Consider the following 23,091-nt stretch of genomic DNA (forward strand, 5'->3'; position numbering starts at 1 on the left):
AGAAACTACTTTGTTTTAATTTAGTTTGACCCAGTATGTTTTAATTTAATTTGACCAAATACTGGTGTAATCACCAAACAGATATTTCAAACAGAACACTTTCTTTTGTAGCACTATTTAAAAAAAAAACAATTTAGAAACATACTTAGCACCAATTTTAACTGCAAACAATAACAAAAAAAAGAGTACAACATATCTTTTTTATTTTTCTTAATACAAAAGAGGTAAAAAAATCTTTTAAATTTCTCTTTGTGTTATCTCAGAAATTTTTTAAATATAGTTTAGTTATCAATATACAAAAAATAATTTATACAAAGACTATATTGATTGATGAGACACTTAAAATATGGGACTTGGCATTGTATAATTAACAACAAAACTTAAAAACAATCCTGAGTATTTCACTTATACTGTGCATGCATATAAAAATTGAAAATCTATTTACATTGTTTTGAAGTCACCAAATACTTTAAACCATTGTTTGTATTATTTATTTATCCACCTGTCATATCACAAATTTATAGTCTAATATTTTCACACTGGTTTGAAAAAGTTAAAGATGAATGAAATCTAAAATTTGTTTTCCCCAAAACGTAATGCTTTTCACTAAACTATGGTCAAAAGCTATTTAATTTTGTTTTAATTTAAATCTTGCATGTAGTATTTTTGAATAAAAATTTAATCTAAAAAAATAATCCAAATATTATCAAAAAATAAAACTAATTTCAGCACAATTTCTTTCACATATAAGTCTCTTCTGTTAAGGAGGTCTTTATTCGATGACTTCTGGTTCGTCTTGCTATGGGGGGTGTTGGATCTTCCATTGGAGGTGCAGATGGTTCTGGAGATGATTCCCTATTGAAGCTTTCAGTGTCTGATGAGGAGGAGTATGTACGTAGGGTAAAAATAGGTGGGATGTCTTCAATTGATCTTAATGAACTAATTCTAGGTACTGTTGGTCTTTGGGGGTGGATATTTCTGGAATGGGAATGATGGTGGGTATTTCAAATGATGGAGTAATATCTAGTGTTGGTATTTGCGTTGTCACTGTCGAATCCTGTTGCGATCTTGTTATGGGAAGATACGGCTGTTTCTGTTGTCTACTTTGGTTTATCATCTTGCCTACAACCAGTGAAATGTAGGCAACAAATAGTCCCGACACTGTCCAGAATACTGCAAAATAAAAAAACACATTTATATTCATTGTATAACCTTACCACAATAAATTGATATTTTACTTGCCATGATAGAATATAATGTTATTTCTTTTCTTTTTTTTCCATTGTTTTTTCATGTCGAGTTAAAAATATACTGTTTAGTTGATCAAATACCAATTCTCCTCATCTTGTGCAAAAGTACAACTATAATGCCAAACCCTCATTCACATTTATGTATTAAACCCTTAATTAACATTTGAAAAAATATTATTTTCTATTAGGGTTAAACAAAACTACAGAACTTACATATTCAGTGTTATACATCTATAGCTAAAGAACTGGCAAAACATGTGATAATTTACCAGATCATTTGTATTGCCATGGTCTTGACTTGATAGACATTTTAATTGAAATGGTTATTCAAACAATAAAAGATTTTTATGTACCTGTCATGAATACATCCATTTTCTCTAAGTAATTTCCCAGGTCTTTCTTCTGTTCTAAAATTATGAAAAAAAAAAGTAAAACACATTTAAATTACTTAAAAAAGTTATATCTCAAATTATTTTTATTAGTCATGAACAACACTAAAAGTCTTACTAAATGTATGTGCATCATATAACCTACATTGTTAACAATATAAAACAGAAACTTGTACTGTTAAAATGCTTTATTTTTGAAAGATCTTATAATTTTATATTTTAGGTAAACAGTCACTTTCTTTTTTTACATATCACCTTTTTTGTATCATTACCTGAATGTGGTTCTTTACTGTTTGTGGTCATCCTGACTGTTGTGGTAGGCCATGCTTCTTTGTGATCTGTGGTCATTGAATCCCTAGTGGTGGGCCATGCTTCTGTGTGGTCTGTTGTTGTTTCACTTATAGGTTTGGTGGGGTTTTTTTCCTTCCTTGTCACAAACACTTCTAATATGTTGTCAGGTACTGAAAAAAAAACATTTTTAACACAAATATATCTTTATAAAATATACAAAAGGTTGTCTTACCAATTGTCTGTTAGAAAAAAATATAATTTTTACAATAGAATTAAGTCAAAATTAAGTTCTGTCCAGTAAAACACCTTTAAAATCATTGTATTGGGGGCCATTTTTGGATTTTAATTCATTTAAAGTATTATAAAAGATTTGACACTTCTGGAATATATCTAAATTTTATAAACTTTTTAATATAATTTATGTATATAATATATACATAAATAAGGTGGTTAATTTTCTCATTTGATTTGTTTTACATTGTCATTTCAGGGCCTTTTATAGCTGACTATGTTGTATGAGCTTTGCTCATGGTTGAAGGTTGTATGGTGACCTGTAATTGTTAATTTCTGTGTCATTTTGGTCACTTATGGAAAGTTGTCTCCTTGACAATCATACCACAAAAGTTATTATCCCTTGAGTAAGGAGACAGCCTTGCAGGTAATTCATTATTTGATAAAGTGACTTACTACTGGCCAGCACAATAAATTTGTCAGTACATAGTACTGTCAAAGCAGATATTTTCATGTGAACTTTATATTTTGTTATTTTCTTTGGTGGGTATAAGATATTTAAGCAAATTTATTTGTGGTTTCTACTTTCCTGTGTAAAAAAAAAAAAAAGGAAAGTACAAATTTACACACCAATAGTCAGTTGTATCATTCAAACAACAACAAAATTCTTGATTTTATATTTTAGATTAACCTTAGGATGAACTTACTTGACAGTCCTGACAAGTTGAATGACATTTTGTAAAAAAAAAAAAATCTCAAAGAATTACATATCAATTAAGCTATAAGTGAATATGGGGTGACTTTTTGAAGTTTATCAAGATAAAGTTTTTAAACAACATAGTAGTAATGATATTATAAGTTTGTTTATGACATGCTCTGCACATATTGGACGTAATTGAATAATGTATTGTCTGTCTTTAAACTTGTGGTTCAAAAATAAATAATATATTCTCCCATGAGACTTTTGAAAATAAACACAGTTTTTATTGTTTTGTTAACCACTACATAATGTCCATTTTCCCACCAAAAGTACAGCTGCTAAATTTATGAAATACATGTTATAATCAATCAAGGGGTCTTTGAGGTGTAAATAAGCTACAATAGGTTTGATTAAGATCTGTATTATACTTATGCTGTGCTTAAACCACAAGGAATGGTCTTAGGTGGATTTTCTTTAAAACTTTGAAATTGAACATTTACATAACTTTTGGTAGGTTGATGTGTAATGTTTTCTTGATCACAGACAGCATTATTTTTTACTTCATATAAGTTACTGTGTTAATGTAAAAACCTACCACATGTCTCATTTGTGCATGTCCAGCTACACTCTCTGTTAAACATGTTTGCTACAGTAGGGGGCTCATTGAAGTCTACCAGATGGATAATACAATCACAATTTTCTGACATCACTTCTACAATCATCACTTCCCTGACATAAACTTCCTTGTTGCAGAAGCAAACGGCCGAAGCTGTGTCATACTGACATTGACCACTTGTAGTTGTAATAAAGATGAATAGAACTGATACAATTTGAAACCACGCCATTTTTGTTTTGAAGAGAACGGAAAAGAGGTCGGGATGAATGGAGAACCTGTTGGGATAATATCGAATGTCACTAGTTGTTTCAGTTAATAAGAAGAAAAAAAAACCCGTTGTAATTATTCTTATTTGTTGTAAATAAAATATTAATTCAATTTCGGATTATATATATTATAAAAGAAAATAAATTCAACTCCATGACATTCGAGTTACCTTCTTACTTTAGAAGATTCGATATAGAAAAACTTACTGTTCTCTAAAAACACTAAGTACCAAAAGGTTACGGTTAAGGACATGGTTTTCATTCGTATACATATAGGTAAACACTAGGGTTATTCATACAATTTGATTAAAATCTGTAAATGAAAATGTATCAATAACCTGAGATAACATTGAATAATTTTTTAAAATGTCATCCATTATTGTAATACTGTTAACAATTGTAGTACTCCACATTGAGAGGAGTAAATTTTATATAATAAAAAAAAAATGTTCCAGATATTTCATTTCAAGCATTTGTTTTATCCACATAATTTCTCCTGTGTACATTTAGTTGAATCCTAAGTCCTATGTACTAGAGTATTAATACAGTGGGTTTTTATTCCCCACATACATTTTATAAAACCTACCATCACTTCATATTTTGGATTGCTCATTTCATACAATTTTAAAGCACACATACATTCTTCATCCTTCCCCCCATATTGACAATTATGAGGTTGTTTTTCATAAGAAGTCTTGTAAAACATTCTTTATATTGTAATTTTAAATCATAGATTCCAACACTAAACATTTTATTCATTTTAAAGTGTAGTAAATTGTTCTGACATATTTAAAAAAAATATCCAAATTTGCCTATTTTCAGTAACTAACTAGTGAACATTATATTGTATTACATAACCATTAGTTAAAAACAGAATCCATGGTCTAGTAGGAAAGGTCTATGATGGAAACCTACAGCCTGAAAAGCATCTTAGATATTAATCTCAGGTACATGTACATGATTTTTTTTTTATAATTTAACACAATTTGTAATAGTAACACTATTTTAATATTTGGTCTTTGTTTTTCATAACAGTCTATGTAAAAGATGTGTAAATTGATAAACCTCAAAAGATGTAAAAATGATAAAACAATAATTTAATGGGAAGTTTCAAACTATTATGTAGTTTACATAATTATTTGTTATGTAAAGATTCAAATCTATTGTTTAAAAGGGTCAATTAGAAGATCTGTAAATCTTAGATTTTACAGTTACTTATTAATTATGTAACATTTTTGTATAAAATATATATTACTTTCTTTTTAACAGCACAGGTCAACAGATAGAAGATATTGTAAGTACTAAAACTATTCTTTTTACACTTAGATTTTTCCAAAGGCTACTTTTATAAATATAAAGTATTTTATCTTAAAAGTCTTCAATGATTGTAGTAAAAGCATGATTGTAACAGTATGAATTTTTTTGTTAGTACTGTGTACCTCCATTTTCATTTTGAACATCCTTGAGCTTTATGTCATCCTTGTACATGTTATACTTGTATTATTTGAATTTTGTAACATTTGCTCCTGTTTATCTTGTTATTTTATAGAATGGTTTCTTAATTTAAATTATAGTGTGTGTGTATTTTTTTTTCCTGTTGACATTATTGTATTTTTAATTATAGTAATCACTGGAGGTTTTTTTCAGGTATAATCAGATTTAATTTATTATGGAAGGAGCAGCAATGATGAAACAAGAGCCTCAAGCAAATGATGTTCAGACAAGGTATTTAATAATTTTTCATTACTGTTATTATAATTGTTCTTAATCATTACAATATGGATAATGAAACTGAATAGACTGAATCTCTTACATTTTTAATTATAAAAAAGAAGATGCAGTATGATTGCCAATGAGACAACTCTCCACAAGAGACCAAATAACACAGAAATTAACAACTATAGGTAGCCATATGATCTTCAAGAATGAGCAAAGCCCATACCACATGGTCAGCTATAAAAGGTCCCACCATGACAATGTAAAACAATTCAAACAAGAAAATTGATTAGCATACTATATGATATTTTTACAATATACCAACTAACTATTCTTATTTTGAATTCAGTTCAATATTTGATAATGATAATAATAATTCACTGAATAGTTATAATTTGAATGTATTTTTTAGGTATTCAGAAATAGCTGTTATTAATCATCTTGAAGACCTCCTGAAAAAGAAAATTGATGATCTGGCTGTAAAAATTATGTACCAGGCTGAATTAATGGAACGCAATAAAATTAAATTGAATAGTGACATTGTGTTTAAGAAGCAATTAAAATCCCGAAAAAGGGATTTAATGTCTGAAGAATTAAACAGTTAACATTGGAAAATGGACAAACCAGATATATGGTTTTTTAAATTTCTAAAGACATTTGTTGTTGAATTAATTTTGTATTATACATTTGTGTAATAAAATGTATAAATTCCATTATTTGATGTCTTTATATAAATAAAGTTATCTTGACAGGCTATGTAGAGAGTTTTTATCAAATGTTATACCTGTATATAATATCTAATTTCATTTAACTTTATAGCATGTAAAGGGGATTATTAGTAAAAAACTAGATATAGTTTAAAAAAAAAAAACAACACCAAGACAAAAAAAATATGCATACCTAATTTATTTCACAAATATTCACAAATAAATTACACTGTACAATATCTGAGAGAAAATATCATTTATACTTTTACAGTTTTTCTACATGTTTTAAACCATATCATCCTAAATGTTTCTGATTCAAAGCTTTATTAATATACTGTGTGATGGCTGTTAAGTAGTTCCACTGTATCAATGTTAATGAAATGCCTTTAATGGTAGGTTTATGGTTTAAAAATTGTCTGATGTCTATAACTGTTCTCTTGTTGTTGTATTCACATATAGTTAACACAAATTTACTAGGTAGACTAAAATGTTTAATAAAAGAGCACAATGACTGGTTGAAGTTTTGGTCAATTTTAATGTAGTCAGTCATGTTTTTGTTTTGTTTTGAAGATTCATATACACCACAAGTTATCCATAAAGTTGTTGCTGATAATATTAATATCACAATTACTCCTGTCCATTTCAACATATTTATATGCATTTCATAATGATAGTACATATCTGACAAACTAGATGCAATACTTTTTCTTGATGATGAAGATGTAGAATTAATCCTTGTATGTGACATGGTTAAAATATTATGACAACCTTTCTCTCTCGTCATCAATGTAAATAAACTTGTAAATAAATAACAACTACTCTTATTTGTCATTTATGGTTGCTTACTTTTTCATTATGGATATAAGGGTACAAGGTTAATTAAATCTCTCTCTCTCTCTCTCTCTCTCTCTGGAATTAATGTTGAAAAGTACATTTTAATATCTTATGTAATAGGATTTTATTATAGTTCAAAAAGTGGTGATATATATTATGTAATGATAGATGGTGTTGCGATAAGAATTCATATAGTGGGGGTTATAATCATTTGTTATGGGGGGTATAGAGCCCCCTATAGTAGTCCTGTTTACATTTGTAATAAACAACAAATAATGAAAATATTTTTAATGTTTATGTTTTTTTTTTTATTTTTATAAATTGAATACAATTTGTGAAGCCATAAATGAATACAAACATAGTTTTTTAGTGTATATTGTCAAACACTGTTTTTCTAATCACACTTCATTAAAGTGTATCTCTGTTGGTAGAGTTCCTGAGTATTTTCTTGGTTTACTTCTTCTTCTGTGGCGATTGTTAGAGTTCCTTCTTCATTTGAGGTTACTTCTTCTTTTCCTTCTGGGAACGGTGAACATTCAGAGCATGTCAGCTTTCCAATTTCATTATTGTGGGTATCTTCACATCTGACAGCATTAGTAATTTCTGGAAAAATTCTGTCATTATTTCCATGGTATCACAAAGCTTTTGTCATTTAACACTGTTTTGAGCTATTCCGCGTTTTGTTGCAAATGTCTTGTCAGATTCTTCTGGTTTCAAGAAATTTCTGATATCCACGGAAGGATATTTTGAATTGATTGTGACGTTTACACCACCTCCTATATGAACAATTTCTTCATCTATCCGTTCACCTTCAATTACTACTTGGAAAACGCTGTTGATGTAATCTTTTTGCTTTATTAATGTCATCATCCATCTTGATAAGGTTAGTGATACGCCTCGTTTGGTTAGATATTTCTTTTGATCTATTGTTTGATAATTACGTATGTTTATATGAACTTGTTCTCTAAACTCTTTAGCTACAACATAACAATTTCCCTGTAAATGAATCGTGCATCTACCTTCATGGCTTTTCATTAGGTCGGCATCATCGTTGTCCTCTGTAGTATTTGTTTCACTGATGTACCTTAATAGATTTGCCTGACCTGATCTGATTAGAGCCATCATAAAATTGTGCAACGATGTTTTCTTAGATTCTATTATCAGTTTTATCAACTGTTGAGACTTCACATATTCGGATGTAGTTTTCAATATTTTGGCTTTTTCTTTCTTGGAAATTGCTTTACGTCGTTCCAAATGATGTGCAACGATATCAAGTTTCAAAAATGTTAGTAAAACATCTCTTGCTTTTCGAAAGTTCCTCTTTATCGTATTATGGTATACAAATGTCGTCTGTCCGTCTGTCTGTCCGGCGTAAACATGTCGCACCGTAACTTGAGAACAACTTATCAAAATTTCATGAAACTTAACATAGTTGTTTCTGATGATGGTCAAACGATCTGTATCATTTGTGGTGAAAATAAGATTAAAACTTTTTGAGTTACGGCACTTAGTAACTAAAACAGGTGTGTGTTTTTATTTCACATGTCGCGCCGTATCTCAAAAACAATTTATGATTATTGCTTAAAACTTTGCATACTTCTTAGTTATATTAATCTTAAGATCTGTATACTTTTTGGTGATGATTCAAAATTTTATTTTTGAGTTATTGAGTATTTTTTAAAAAAGGGGAGGGGTTTTTCACATGTCGCGCTGTATCTCAAAAACAATTTATGATTATTGCTTAAAATTTTACACACTTCTTAGTTATATTAATCTAAAGATCTGTATACTTTTTGGTTTTGAATCAAAATATTATGTTAGAGATATTGAGTTTTTTGTATAAAAAAAGGGGGGTTTTCACATGTCGCGCCGTATCTCAAAAACAATTTATGATTATTGCTTAAAATTTTACACACTTCTTAGTTATATTAATCTACAGATCTGTATACTTTTTGGTTTTGATTCAAAATTTTATTTTAGACATATTGAGTTTTTTGTAAAAAAAAAAAGGGGGGGGGGGGGTTTCACATGTCGCGCCGTATCTCAAAAGGGTTTATGATTATTGTTTAAAATTTTACACACTTTTTAGTTATATTAATCTAAAGATCTGTATACTTTTTGGTTTTGATTTAAAATTTTATTTTAGAGATATTGAGTTTTTTGTATAAAAAAGGGGGGTTTTCGCATGTCGCGCCGTATGTCAGAAACTTTTTATGATTATTGCATAAAAATATGACTTATGTGATTTAAAGGGTTTATTTGTACTGATATCACTTTCCACTAGTAATCTTATCAGAAAAAGGTTAACAGGAAATAGGTGATTAAAGCAGATATGTTTACCATTAAAGAGCACCTTTCTGATAGTGTTTAGGGTGTGTTCTTAATAATGCTTTTGTTTTTCAGGATAGGTATTAAAAACTAAGTGAGAGCTGTTTTTTGGCCATGAAATACCTAAATTAGATTCAAAGTTGATAAAAATGAAGAGTTCTTACTTCACAAGTTTAGACCATAAGTTACATAAAGCACCACAAACAAAAATAATATCATCAAGGATGGGTTTAAGAGTAAGAGGCAATGTGCCCTGTAGTAGCTGAAAAGATTTGATATCTCCTATAGCTCGTTCTACGTGGATGCGTGCATTTGCAATACGCCTTGTCCTTGTAACTGCTCTACTGCTCAGCTGTCTGCCATTTGCAAAAGGTGGAATTGCAAGAGTTGCCCCCTTCAAAGCCAAGAGATCACTTATGGTGAATCCACGGTCAGCCATAACCTCATCGCCAAACTCCAACATTTCCAAGAACCCAGATGTTTGTGTAATCCTGCGGTCTGAAACTGCCCCTGACCACAACTTTGACAAGAAACAGAATGAACCACTTGGTGTTATACCTACCAGAAGTTTTAATGTATTATTATGCTTATAACTTGACCAAGTGATTCTCTGGGCAGAAGGTAATGAGGGTTTTTGAACAAAAAAATCAGTGCAATCTATAACTACTCTGGTTTTAGGGAAAGACTTAAAAGATTTTGGCATATATTTTCCTTTATTTGGTCGTTAGTGGGCCACTTGATAAGAAAATCCAGTTCCTTCCACAAAAACACAACCCATGTGGTAAAGATCTTCGAAACAGTTGAAGAACTTATACACAACATATCTGCTAAAACATATGTGTCCAATCCCTTCCTTAGTTGTACAAGGCTCATCAGGTATTCTTCCCAAAATTTTAACTCCCCTAATGCTGCCCTTTTCTGTAAAAACATCCAAGAAAAGACTATATACATCAATTGTCCAATAATGAGATTTGTTAATTTTGTAATGTTTATCACTTATTTTTGCTGATTATCATCATTTTTCTGGCTTATGAGATTTACATATATTAAAGCCGGGGGCAAAATATCAAAATAAACATATCAAATATGGCATTCTAAATAATATAATTAAAAGCCCAACTGACATGTTTAAAATTACTATTTTCTGGAACTGTTTCACAAGGAAAGTTAATTTAATCAAAACATATGAGATGATTTTTTTTTGGTTTCCACGGAAAATTTCTGTACATAAAGATTCTGTAAATGCATATAATATGGCTATTTTCCATAATTTTAATCTTTGCTTTTATCTGCCTTTCTAATTTAAACAACCAGTTAACATTGTCCTTAGTCTAATATGTAATAATGGTAGGGTATGTTTACACGAGTTCTGCTCATGACTTGGCATAAGGATACACCTGATATTTTTTCAAATAAATTGTGATGTTCAGTTAACCCTGAAAACTGTTACTTATCATCATTGGTAACTTATTTTAAAAAGTTACATAATTTTTACCATGGTAAAAAATATTCAAGTCGATTTGACCACAATTTCATGGTACCCTCAAGAATAACAAAAATCAGTTTTAAGAGTTAAATTTTATACAAAATCATTATGTCAAGTCGCTTGGGGGCGCTGTTCTAACAGAGTATCCACTAATAAAACGTTGTAAACAAAACTTTGATGCAAAACAAGAAATATTTATTGTTACATTTTTCATGTTTTTACAGGTAACAATGAAAACCTTGAAGGAGGATGTGATTCAATGAAGAGACACGTTTTTGAGAAATGACAATGTGTTGATTTTTCATATAAAGTATTAACACTGGCCATTGCTTGAATAAGTGCTCAAAATCCATTAAAAAGAACAGATCTGACAGAGGAAATGAGGAAACCTTTCTATAGATGTCTAGGATTTGAATAAAATATAGGTAAGGTTTTAACTAAAGTGAATAATGAGGCAGATCACTCACTTTTCCACTGACATCATTCCCTGTATCGTCGAAGCTGTCATCAACCCTAGATGACCCATACCAATACTTCATCCTAGGAGCCTTCAATTCTACATGACTAAAAACAAGTTTCAAGACATCCAGTGTCATTCCTGTAAATTTACAACAATGAGGCTGTTAAAACTGATAATGTGTTATTGCAACAATTTCAATTTATCTTAATTTTAAATCTAAATTTGATGAAAGTTAATTTTTTTTTAAATCTCTAAAAAATATTCGAAATGTCTACATATATTAAATATAAAATTCTTTTTAAAATAAGAATAATAGACCATGCTTTCATTCCAAACTTATATACATATATATATATATATCTATAATAAGCGGACCTTTTAAATACCTGTATAGGCTTTAGGCTTATTTCCACATCTAAAACAAATAACTGTCTTATCTTGGTCTTCAAGTTGACATTTGTACTGCTGTTAGAATAAGTTGGATGGTAAGTCTGAGATTCTGAATGTGCAATTTCAGTTCAAATATAAATACATGTATAACACTTCTTTCCTCTATAAAACCCTATATTTAAATTTGGAAAGGAATTTATTTGTTTTTTTCATGTTCTTGTCCAAAACCAATGAGCCAAGAAAATGAGGTCAAGGTCAGATGAAAGCTGCCAATTGAGATATTGATTATTGGATTAAAAAATCATTTTTCCGATTTTTATGCCCCCGCTGTAGCATCGGGGACATTAAGTTTTACCCTTGTCCGTCCTTTCGTACGTCCCAAAGTTGGTTTTCATTCGCTAACTTTAGTTTGCCTCAACCAAATGTTATGAAACTTATACAAAATGCTTATTACCACAAAACAAAGATCAAGTTTGAATTTTGGTGGCGTCACTTTAACTATTCTAGAGTTATGCCTTTTTATAAATGGAAACATTGCTGAATTTTTAGTTTTAGTTCTCTAATTTTAGTTGACCTCAACCAAATGTTATGAAACTTATACATAATGCTTAATACCACAAAACAAAGATCAAGTTGAATTTTGATGGCGCCACTTTAAATGTTCTAGAGTAATAGAGTTATGCCCCTTTATAAAAGGACAAATAGCTGAATTTTTTGTTTCTGTTCTCTAACTTCAGTTTGCCTTAACTAAATGTTATGAAACTTATACACAATTCTACACTACAAAATACAGATCAAGTTTGAATTTTGGTGGTGTCACTTAAACTGTTATAGAGTTATGCCCCTTTACAAATGGAAAAACTTGCTAAATACACATGGTTCTATTACATTCTGCAAATAGATCAAAGTAAAAAAAATCTCAAAATAACAATATAAAGTGATTGTTATTTCACTAGTTAAGTAAAAAACTAAAAAATCTCAAAATAAAACATTTGTTTCAAAGTACATTGTGGCTATACAAATTCACTGCAATAAGGAACATTCTAATATGAGACACTTATTAGATTATGATATGTTTAAATCCAGAAATAGAACAGTGCTGCACTACTTAATTTATTTCATTTGATTGCCAATGATTGATGTATAAAATTTGAAACTTCACACCTTGCACATATCCTCCAGTCCATTTAGAAATATACAGCTATGTCCAGTCATAAATATATATAAATTTACCTGCTGTTTCCTCAGGTAGAGGAGTAGCAGTAAAGATAGTGGTGTCAATGTCATCTGGTACCTTCCCTTTGTCTCAAGACCCTAGTTCAATCTCTGCTTCAAAATCTAAAATTATTTAATGAAATCCATTATATCTATTCATATATTAATATAATTATCTGCTCTTCATATCTAAAATGATTTTATTTTTTGAAATATACACTTAATGGTTTTTTTATACTTTCATCTTTAAATTTTTAGTTTTAGATTATTTTGTTGTATATTGCAAGATACTTCATGTACTTTGTAAAATATTTTATATATTTAACTTTCCCAACACAGATGCTCAGAAAAAAAAAATCAACCTTAAATTACAATTTCAACCAGATAAATATTTTAAAGAAAACCTGCCAACAAAAAGAAAAATGACACTATTAATTATATTTGTTTATCTGGAGTTCACCTACCTAGATATACTAAATCAATTTACAGATTTTTACCAATTTGATTTGTCCATGAATAGTCACATGTTAAACTAAATTTTATAAGTGGATCCTAAACGGCGGGTAGAAAAATGATATTGACCGTTTTTTTAGAAATTATATAAAAACAGATATTTTTTTGTGTAATGTTAACTTATGAACTTCATGATATTGTTAAAAGATTTTCGAAATTGTATATTTGATGATCGACTATTTAAAAAAAAAAATCTGGAAAAATTCAAATACATACATGTAAGCGGTATATAAAAAAAACATTCAAAATAATTGAAATAACAACCAATGTGTTGTTGTTGTCCAAGATAAAATCTGAAATCTATAAAAATGAAGTTACTCCAACAAAATTAAATGATTAAAAAGAGACTGTAATGTGCTGACAATTTTGATACAAATATGTTCTGAAATTTATAATATATAAATTGTAGCCTTTGTATGAGGTGTATACTTTACATTCATGGAAAACCGCAAGAAAGTATTGTATGCATTATGATAAGGATTTTCAGTTTAATGTGACATATACAATGCTTTTGGTATTAAGTTTGAGAAAACTATTTGAAATGAATGAAAAGCTATCATAAGTTTTTATACATGTATTTAATAGTCAAATAATAATGAGTGACACAATGAACTCTTGAAGAATTGATCTATTATGGCTTTCCCTTGCATGTACAACTTTATTGAATAAACAAATAGTTTCATCTCTTAAAGGAAAACTCTTATTTTACTTTTACTTCTATAACAATAGAAAATAAGTTTATACTGTATTTACCAACATCATGTACATGACCTAGTATTATATTTTTTTTCTGGTTTTAATTCTCGACCAATGCATGGACCTGTTTTTAAATTTATTAATTTACTATTCAAGAGACTGCAATGAATGAATGATGCATGTTCAACAAATGAACATAGCTCTAGATATAGATATATATAGCTTAAACCGATATTGTTTCAAAAAAGATCAATTTACACATGTCATGTGACGGTTTTCCATTCCATCTATTGTTTAAAAAAATAAAATTGAAAAAATACTTTATCAGGGCTGAGCAGATTAATATTTCTCATGAAACATGAGTTTGATAGAAGGGGCCTTATACTTCCATGCACTAGTTAAATGTGTTTTCTTATCGGGAGAATCATTTTGTTTTAGAAAGACCTTTTTTGTCGTTCGTTATCTCGTTATCCTACTAATCCTTGATCATATCTTAAAGTCGTAAAAACCCTATGAGAATCGAAGTGAAGAAAGTAACCAAGTTAATTTTATTTACAATCGGCAGATATGTGGAATTAGAAATGAATAAGGGGTTACGGAAGCTCTTACAATGTCTTACAAAGTAAAACGTTAGCGCATACTCCCTTTTTTCCCTCATGACATTCGTATGCACCGTGATTGTTTTTCAAGATTCATGAACACCTTCAAGTATAAAAATGAAAAAATAACATTGTTTTACATATTTAATGTGTCCATTTCTAGTCAAAAACTATCACAATGTCGTTTATTTCTTTCCCGGCACTTTGATACCACAAAGGGGAATAATCGATCTGAATCATTGCAGTGTTTAAATGTCGCCGCGAAAGGACTTGAGTATCATTCATTTATAAATATCGCATTGGCGCACCCCGTTAATATTTATTGATCTCTTTAAAACTTGGCATATTTACTCTTGGAAGGCTCATTTCTTGTTTCTTGTTTTAAAAATGAATACAACATTTTCAAAATTGACAAGAAAGTTGACTTTCGGTGTGGGCATGGTTGGATTTTATGTCACTTCTGTTATATTTTATTATAAAAGGGCAAATTTAAAGAAAGAAACAGCTGTTACAGGAAAGATAACATCTTTGTCAACCAAATACAACTTTATTTTCATTCATTGGCATAGTTCTCTGGAGTGTACCGAGCTCTTGAAGTTGAAGGTTCAAACGCCATCTTTGAAAGTCGCCCGTTACCATGGTAACGAGGGTCCCCAAGGGTGACTTGGGAATAGAAATATGGTCACTACAGGTCTTCTTCCGACCGGCAGTAAAACCTTTGCCAAAGTGGGGCGTCCGTTTGGCTGTGCGGGATGTATCAAGTACGCAGCCACGTCCGGTCAGAATGGGGACGTTAAATCCGATGCCTCGTGTAGAGAGAGTGTCACGCTCTCTGCACGTTAAGAACCTTTCCAACAACTCATTGAGGGGTCCGTAGGTGGCCTGTTGCAAGGCTAAATTTCTGTCCCCATCCAATATACCCTCATTTTCCCGTGGCAGTCTAAATTTTCCCGACCTGCAACCCAATTGACCTCTATTGCCGGACCTACCTATTGTATTAATTGTTAATTTGTTCTCGTCCTGAATATGCATGAAATATTTGCCACTGGACGTTAAGCAACCAACAATCAATCAATCAATCAATCATGGTAACGAGGTGGGGAGTTCTGAGACACCAGAAATTAAAAGTTTGGATGATATAAGGGATGATCATAATTAGTTTTGGGTATGAAAGTTTCTAGACTGAAATTCTAAATAATTTCAAATTTCAGTGATTTTTTTATGAATAAATAGCCGATTTACTGTGAAACAGCATTAACCTACCTGCGTGGACCATATTGAAAATGGGTCCAAAAATTGAAATTCCAATTACACGGTTAGATTCAGTATATCAAACAAACCTAAGAATTATTATTTTATTTCAAATGAAACAAAGTTTAATTGGACCCTTTGGACGTTAATGTGGACCAATTTGAAAACTAGGCTCAAATAACAAAATCTGAATGTACGGTTATGTTTGGCATATCAAGGAACCCTAAGAATTAATTTTTTGTTGAAATCGAACAAAGTTAAATTTTGACCCTTAGGACCTTAATGTGGACCAATTTGAAAATGGGGCCCAAAATTGAAAATCCAAATACACGGTTAGATTCAGTTTATTAAAGAAACATAAGAATTAAATTTTAACATTACATAAAATAGTGAATGGAAATGGGGAATGTCAAAGAGTAAAAAACAACAACCGCAGGCCACCAATGGGTCGATCTTTCAGCTGGCCCCTTATCAAAAATGTGTACTAGTTCAGGGAAAATGGACGTCATACCACACTCATATACATATAAATGAACTATAATTACAAACAAACTAGACTAACATGCATATTAAAATTAAGAAGAGAACAATTGTTGGGATATACAAGTACCCAGCCACATCTTATCTGTGTTTTTGTTTGATGTAATTCTATTTGTATCCTTCTGACGAGTTAAGCCTTTTTCAACTGATTTTTATAGTTCGTTCTTATGTTGTCCTATCTTCCTGAACATGCATGAAATATTTGCCACTTGACGTTAAGCAACTAACAATCAATCAATATGTTGTATTGTTACACCACTGTCCCAGGTTAGGGGGAGGGTTGGGATCCATCTAACATGTTTAACCCCGCCACATTCTGTATGTATGTGCCTGTCCCACGTCAGGAGCCTGTAATTCAGTGGTTGTCATTTGTTGATGTGTTACATATTTGTTTTTCATTCATTTTTTGTACAAAAATAAGGCCGTTAGTTTTCTCGTTTGAATTGTTTTACATTTGTCAATTCAGGGCCTTTTATAGCTGACTATGCTGTATGGGTTTTGCTCATTGTAGAAGGCCGTATGGTGACCTATAGATGTTAATATCTGTGTCATTAGGTCTTTTGTGGAGAGTTGTCTCATTGGCAATCATAACATATCTTCTTTATTATAGTTACATGTAATATGAAAATTCAGCCTGCTCTTTTAAAATAGACCAACAGAAAGTTTTCTATCATTCTTAAGTGCAAAAAGTAATAGTCAGCATAAGTAAGATGTCACTGTAGTATAAACATGGAACTTTTTCTGACTCAGGGTGGTCCAGATATTTCTATTAATCATTATAAGTGCCATGTGATTACAGAGAAACAGCAAATACACATTTCTAAATCATCTTCATTATGAAATGGCCTACAAAAAACTGTGACCACTCGCATGTGTGTTATATTTATCTTTTTAATACTGGTTAATGAAATCAAAATAATAACATTGTTTAATGGCTTGTCATTATTGCGTATGCGATTTTGACACGCCTACATAGCTAATGAATATTCATGACTTTATAGATAACAGCGTGTGTAGCCAAACATGGAGGGTTGTAGATTTGTAACCTAACTGTATATATGGAGTTGTTATAATTGAAAAATTAGAACAGAAGTATAGTGTTTTATTATTCAATAATCCGAGCAAGTATTACACGGATATATCATTTGAAACCAATTTAATTGATTTTTTGTTTTAAAAAAGCTTAAGTACAAACTGTCAATATAAAACACCATTCTTTTTACTGATTCATACATATTTATTATCTGAATGATATTCATTCTGAATTTTTTAGTAAAAACAATTAACAAATACTTACTGTGAGGTACACAATTGATTATCTATTAATCAACATCAGGCATAGGTGTGTTTTATACATGTTGTAGCAAAATTCACATTTATGGTATATATGGTGAAAATCTGAAAAGGAAAATGTTTTAGCGTTTTTCCCACTCGCTGTCCGTGTCCTCTGTTGATAACAATGATTTCGGATGCCCGTGTCTTTGGTGTCTCATTTAATCACTATGTCAGAGAGGAATTCTTCTTCAGCAGACCTTTTTTTGAACACATGTTTAAACGTGGTCCTCCAAGTCCTCAGTTTCAAAACGTTCTTGTCCCCAAGGGTGACTGGGGAATAGAAGTATGGTCACCATTGGTCTTCCTCCGACCGGCGGTAAAACCCTCGTCAAAGTGGGGCGTCCGTGTGGCTGTGCGGGATGTACAAGTTTGCAGCCACGTCCGGTCAGAATGGGGACGTTAAATCCGATGCCTCGTGTAAAGAGAGTGCCACGCTCTTTGCACGTTAAGAACCCTTGCAACAACTCTTTGAGGGGTCCGTAGGTGACCTGTTGCAATGCTTAATTTCTGTCCCTATCCAATATACCCTCATTTCCCGTGGCAGTCTAAATTTCTCCGACCTCAATCCCAGACGTCTCTATTACAGAACCTACCTATTGTATTTATTGTTAATTTGTTCTCGTCCTGAATATGCATGAAATATTTGCCACTGGACGTTAAGCAACCAACAATCAATCAATCAATCAAAACGTTCTTTACATATTGGACATCTCCATCGTTTTTTTTTCTTAGTGTATGTCATCTGCAATGAAACAGAAAACATCGTACATATGTATTTTGTAAATCAAATTATAACATACCTCTTCTTTAATGAATAACACTGTTGGCGTGGATTTGAACATTTTGTAATTAGCAGACCCAGGTGTCAAAATATAACAGTGGTCACAATCATCATCTGTATACTCTTCTAGAAAAATCGTCCCCAAATTAAAAAAATTAAATAAAGCACAATTTTTTTAAAGGTAAAAAAAAAGAGAGAAATTGTACAAAAACAACAGCACCTAAATTGTTGCAATTTTTTTCCTACATTAGTAACCCCAAGGGTGACTGGGGAATAGAAGTATGGTCACCATTGGTCTTCCTCCGACCGGCGGTAAAACCCTCGTCAAAGTGGGGCGTCCGTTTGGCTGTGCGGGATGTACAAGTTCGCAGTCACGTCCGGTCAGAATGAGGACGTTAAATTCGATGCCTCGTGTAAAGAGAGTGCCACATTCTTTGCACGTTAAGAACCCTTGCAACAACTCTTTGAGGGGTCCGTAGGTGGCCTGTTGCAAGGCTAAATTTTTGTCGTTATCCAATATACCCTCATTTTCCCGTGGCAGTCCAAATTTCCCCGACCTTCATCCCAGACGGCCTCTAATACAGGACCTAACTATTGTATTTATTGTTAACTTGTTCTCGTCCTGAAATGCATGCAATATTTGCCACTTGACGTTATGCAACCAACAATCAATCAATCTATTCACAGAATGAAAAATTCTGCATTTATTGATAATAAAAATATTATGAAGGATCGAGTGTTTAATGAACTGACATTTCATATTTTGCACCTCCTGTTCCACTTTGCTAGATACTGAACCCTCTTTCAAAGTGCATCTCCCACCCTTACAGTCATGAATAACATGCACTGAATGCATATCTCTTGCTACTTTTATGACATCAGTCACAACTTCAGTCATGAGATGTTGAAATGTAGATTAGGAAGGCAGGAGTTTTGCTTTCCTTAACAGAACCATCTAGCAGTTATTTCCTGTCCATGACATTTCGATAAACTTGTCAATCTGTCCAACCCCCAAGGGTGACTTGGGAATCGAAATGTGGTCACTTGGTCTTCTTCCGACCGGCAGTAAAACGCTTCCTCGTGTAAAGAGTACCACGCTCTTTGCACGTTAAAAACCCGTGCTACAACTCTTTGAGGGGTCCGTAGGTGGCCTGTTGCAAGGCAAAATTTCTGTCCCTATCCAATATACCCTCATTTTTCAGTGGCAGTCCAAATTTCTCCGACCATCATCCCGGATGGCCTCTATTATTACAAGACCTACCCATTGTATTTTTTGTTAGCTTGTTCTCGTCCTGAACATGCATGAAATATTTGCCACTGGACGTTAAGCAACCAACAATCAATCAATCTTTACATCTCACTATAGTTCAAAAGCTCTATGCATTGACGTTTTATAGAGTTTTGGCAGATCTGCAACTTCAGATATGTTGATGATCTGATATTTACAGATTGGTGCCTTCTGGTCTTTTACATTTTCTAAATCCAAAGTGTTTGGATATTTCAAACTTCCATCTTGAGGTTATTGTACAATTTAATCTGCAGTTCAAGTTTAATCATCACTTTTTTTATGTTGTTGGATATCCTGATGGCCATATATTGTCCTCCTAAAACAATACAACAGTGTTACAACAAGAGCATAAACAAAACCTTTTTTTTTTTATTCAAAACAATCATTGATGTATTCAAGTGCGAAAATCAAACTTTATTAAAATGTTTATCTGTTAAAAGAAGATGTGAGTTATATTGGGTACGTCCTTCTCGCCAAAGTACTTAACACCCTTGGAATCTTCTTTTGTTCCAAGGTTCTGAATACTTCCTTTTATTATTTATTCAACAAATCCAAATGATATTGACGGAACGATCGTTAAGTCCTGTGTTCCACTGCTGTCTTGTCTATCGACCATATTGATAAGAATAAACTCGTTCTGATAACTATAACTATATACATATTCATGACATCTCATTAATAAGGGAGTAGTGTGTACATGAACAGTGTGTCCCATGTGTTTGCACAACCATTATATTTGGTTATCCTTTAAACCAATGACCTTGAAAATTATATTTCACAAAAAACTGGCAGTTTTGTTTGTTGTAATCAAGACATGCAAATGCAGAAGAAAACAATTGTGTATGCAATTTTTTTACGCGCTGTGTGGATGCAGAGAAAACAAATTGTTTAACGATTTAAAAACTGTAATTTATTTCCATCTCAACCAAATGTTGTATTCAGCATATATTGATTGCTAAACTGTAATTGCATAATTTATCTATGATTAGTATCTTAAATTTCAACTTATAGTAAATTTCCATTCATGCAGAACACAATATTTCCTAAAATCCTTTAATTTCCTTTTAGAGTGGAAAACGTAATAATAGACAACCCTTACAGCTCTTAGCAGATTTTCTATTGTTGTCACTGCAACTCTCCCTTAATATTGACAGAACATTTCTGGTTGTATATGGTTGCCATATGAAGCTTCTTTGTTGGACAGATCGACAAATTACCACATTCGGCTGGTGACGATGTCTGCTCTATTATCCACTATACTTTTCGCACAATCTGTTCTTGATATGGAATCAGCCACTTTTCCTAACCTCTTCATTTCGTCATTAACTTCTTTATTTAGTTTGTCATAAGATCTTAAATTTGTTCACGTAATCTCACCCTGTGACTTCTTGGCCTTCTTTTTAGAATTTCCTTCTGTCATTGAAATCACATCTACCTCCGCTTCTTTAATACGTTTGTTAAGCTGATTTCTTTTGAGTAGTTTTTTCTTCTCTTCCAGCAATTTAAATCGTAACTCCAAGTCTTCATCCGAATCATATTTATTTACCTCATCAATCGCTTTGTTAACCCTCATCACTTCTTGACTTGTTCAAGGTTGCGTAGACTAAAATAAAGCCGCGGCTTCATTCATTTTGTTAGACTCATCCTCCGACATAAGATCGATCATATCGTCTTCATCAACATGAAGTTGCAACTCATCCGAATAACTATTATCCAACTTTTTGAAATAAAAAACTCGCGTATGCCATGTCATCTATTCAAAGAGTTTCAAAATTATTCAATTTGTTATAATCTACAGTCGCGACTTTCCTTTTAGGACGATCCATAATTCACGGAAATAATATAAAAGTAACAAATACTGCATACATCTCAACGACAAGATGATTTTTCAAACACCTACTTATATATTAAATATAGTTGTAAGGCCCAACCAAATGATTTATTTTCTGATTTAAAACAACTCACCACTGGACAAGATTTCCACTAGTAGTGTCACTACTCGTCTCAACCTGGATATTGAAGTCAGAATGAATAGTAAGGCAGAACCCGATTTTGATTCGTATGCTCTTTGAATGAGGAACATTTTCTTTCCAAATTTCAAATGTGGCATCAGTAGGTTGACCCTACTCACTTCATCTCCAAACAGTGTGTAATGTTTGACAGATTTTAGTTCCAACCTACAGTCATATATATAAGATGGTAGTCGTTGTCTGCATTTGGTCGGAGTGTTGAAAAAAACCGCATTTACAGAGATAGGAATCAGCAAAGTCATTATAATCCACATGCCCCCCCCCCCCTGATTTCTTCCCGCCATGTGAGAAAAAAGTGAAAAGGATGAATTACTAATAAGAAGCCGTTCCGAGTGTAAACTTTGAAAATGTTAATCAATCTGAAAAACACTATTTGAGTTTTTAAAGACAGATAATTGTAATGTAGTTTTACAAAAACACCATTGTGAGTGTAGTGGAGTGTTTTGTTATTATCAAAATGTTTTTATCTTCATTTCCCATTAGCCAAATAAAAAGAGATTTGTTATCAAGTTTTGAAATATTTTTATTTTTACTATATATCTTGCTAAATCTTGTTAAAACACATCTCTGAATATATATATATATATATATTTTAAAAAGACAAATGTTTAAACAAATAAATCAGATCAAATGAAAATACATGAACAAACATGACATACACAAATAAATTAAACAAATAAATCAAATCATATGAAAATACATTGACAAACATGACATACACAAACAAGTTAAACATTATAAAACAATTAACAATTACATGTAACTATTATTGTTTGTATTAATTTCTGTTGCTGACTATCTGCGCTATCTTTTCTTTCAATCGTCACTTGGTTTTGTGACCCCATGTTTATGATGATATTTGTGGAATAGGGTGCGTTTTTGTCGTTACAGCAATTGCTGTGGCAGCTGCTATTATTGCCACAGCTTTCATTGTACAGCCTTTTATCTTTCTCATTTGGTTTTTCATGTTTCTGTGTCAACCAGTTAAAAGCATTTCAATTATGGAGGGGGCGGTGGGCTAGGATGAAATTTGAAATAAAAAAAAAAACAGAACCGGAGTTTTGAGTTAAAAAAAGGCAGTATGACTATATATATGTAAAAAAAATCAGGATAAACTAATGAAAAACAGGCAGGACCGAATAGAGTGAAAAACAAAAAAGGCATCTTTTCAACACCTCA

The 23,091-nt window shown here is 31.6% G+C and overlaps 1 protein-coding gene and 1 long non-coding RNA gene across 4 annotated transcripts; one reads left to right on the forward strand and one right to left on the reverse strand.

Moving 5' to 3' along the window:
- Positions 1-671: 671 nt before the first annotated feature.
- Positions 672-3,886, reverse strand: LOC127721740 (uncharacterized). The gene is made up of 4 exons (XM_052228550.1): positions 3,457-3,886; positions 1,912-2,100; positions 1,604-1,657; positions 672-1,173 (listed from the first exon to the last, which is right to left on the reverse strand). Exons 1-4 carry the CDS (start codon positions 3,704-3,706, stop codon positions 932-934), a joined length of 735 nt encoding a protein of 244 aa, XP_052084510.1. The 5' UTR covers positions 3,707-3,886; the 3' UTR covers positions 672-931.
- On the forward strand, positions 3,878-6,167 carry LOC127721746 (uncharacterized). Of its 3 annotated transcripts, none has more exons than XR_007991425.1 (4): positions 3,878-4,019; positions 5,013-5,037; positions 5,391-5,468; positions 5,872-6,167. It is a non-coding gene; the product is annotated as an uncharacterized LOC127721746 (long non-coding RNA). The 3 variants fall into 3 exon arrangements; XR_007991424.1 differs by lacking the exon at positions 3,878-4,019 and adding an exon at positions 4,540-4,690; XR_007991426.1 differs by lacking the exon at positions 3,878-4,019 and adding an exon at positions 4,540-4,690 and having other exon boundaries at positions 5,391-6,167.
- Positions 6,168-23,091: the final 16,924 nt, after the last annotated feature.

Source organism: Mytilus californianus, unplaced genomic scaffold (genome assembly GCF_021869535.1).
Source record: "Mytilus californianus isolate M0D057914Y unplaced genomic scaffold, xbMytCali1.0.p SCAF_12, whole genome shotgun sequence".
NCBI classification, from domain to species: Eukaryota; Metazoa; Mollusca; class Bivalvia; order Mytilida; family Mytilidae; genus Mytilus; species Mytilus californianus.